The sequence below is a fragment of the Corvus brachyrhynchos genome, unplaced genomic scaffold (assembly GCF_000691975.1).
Source record: "Corvus brachyrhynchos isolate BGI_N302 unplaced genomic scaffold, ASM69197v1 scaffold545, whole genome shotgun sequence".
Lineage (NCBI taxonomy): Eukaryota > Metazoa > Chordata > Aves > Passeriformes > Corvidae > Corvus > Corvus brachyrhynchos.
In genome coordinates, this window is record NW_008238116.1 from 94,429 (window position 1) to 95,357 (window position 929).

At 64.2% G+C, this 929-nt stretch overlaps 1 protein-coding gene across 1 annotated transcript in view; it reads left to right on the forward strand.

The window, feature by feature from the left end:
• Nucleotides 1-929, forward strand: part of LOC103614982 (protocadherin gamma-A9-like) — a 107,870-nt gene that overhangs the window by 13,929 nt on the left and 93,012 nt on the right. The window contains exon 3 of the mRNA XM_017733399.1: nucleotides 7-925. Coding sequence (XP_017588888.1) covers nucleotides 7-925 — 919 coding nt within the window. The remainder of the gene's footprint in view (nucleotides 1-6; nucleotides 926-929) is intronic.

Sequence of the window (929 nt, forward strand, 5' to 3'; positions counted from 1 at the left end):
GATCAGAGTGAAGGTTCTGGACGTAAACGACAACGCGCCCGTGTTCAGCCAGGCGGAGTACACAGTGCGTGTGCCCGAGGACGTGCCCGTGGGCTCTGTCCTCGTTACCGTCGTTGCTACGGATGCCGACGAGGGGCTGTACGGACACGTGGAATACTCGATTAAGAAAATCACAGAGAAAGCCTCACAGATTTTCCAGCTGGACTCTGAGACGGGTGCGATAAGCCTGTTGCAGAGCCTGGACTTCGAGGAAGACGATCACTATGAACTGGAGGTGCAAGCACATGATGGGGGAGGTCTTTTTGACACGGCGAAGGTTGTGGTTACCATAACAGATGTGAACGACAACGCGCCCAAACTGACAGTGTCGTCGACGCTAAATGAGATCTCTGAGGACGCCCCGTCAGGGACTGTTGTAGCCCTGTTGCACGTGCAGGATCGTGACTCGGGGGCCAACGGCGCCGTGCGCTGCTCGCTCGATGAGGGCTTCCCGTTCCGGCTGGAGAAATCCTATGAGGACTACTACCGTGTGGTGACAGCGAGAGAGCTGGACCGGGAGCAGGTGTCGGAGTACAACGTGACGGTGCGGGCGGCCGACGGCGGGTCGCCGGCGCTGCAGAGCAGCGCGGTGCTGGCGCTGCGGGTGCTGGACGTGAACGACAACGCGCCGGTGTTCGCGCAGGAGCGCTACAGCGCGCGGCTGGCGGAGAACAACGCGGCGGGCGCGCTGGTGCTGACGGTGCGCGCGACGGACGCGGACTGGGGGCAGAACGCGCGCGTGCGGTACCGGCTGTGGGAGGGGCGGGTGCGGGGCGCGCCGCTGTCGTCGTACGTGTCGGTGCAGGCGGAGACGGGCGCGCTGTACGCGCTGCGCTCCTTCGACTACGAGGAGGTGCGCGAGCTGGAGCTGTGGGTGCGTGCGGGGGACG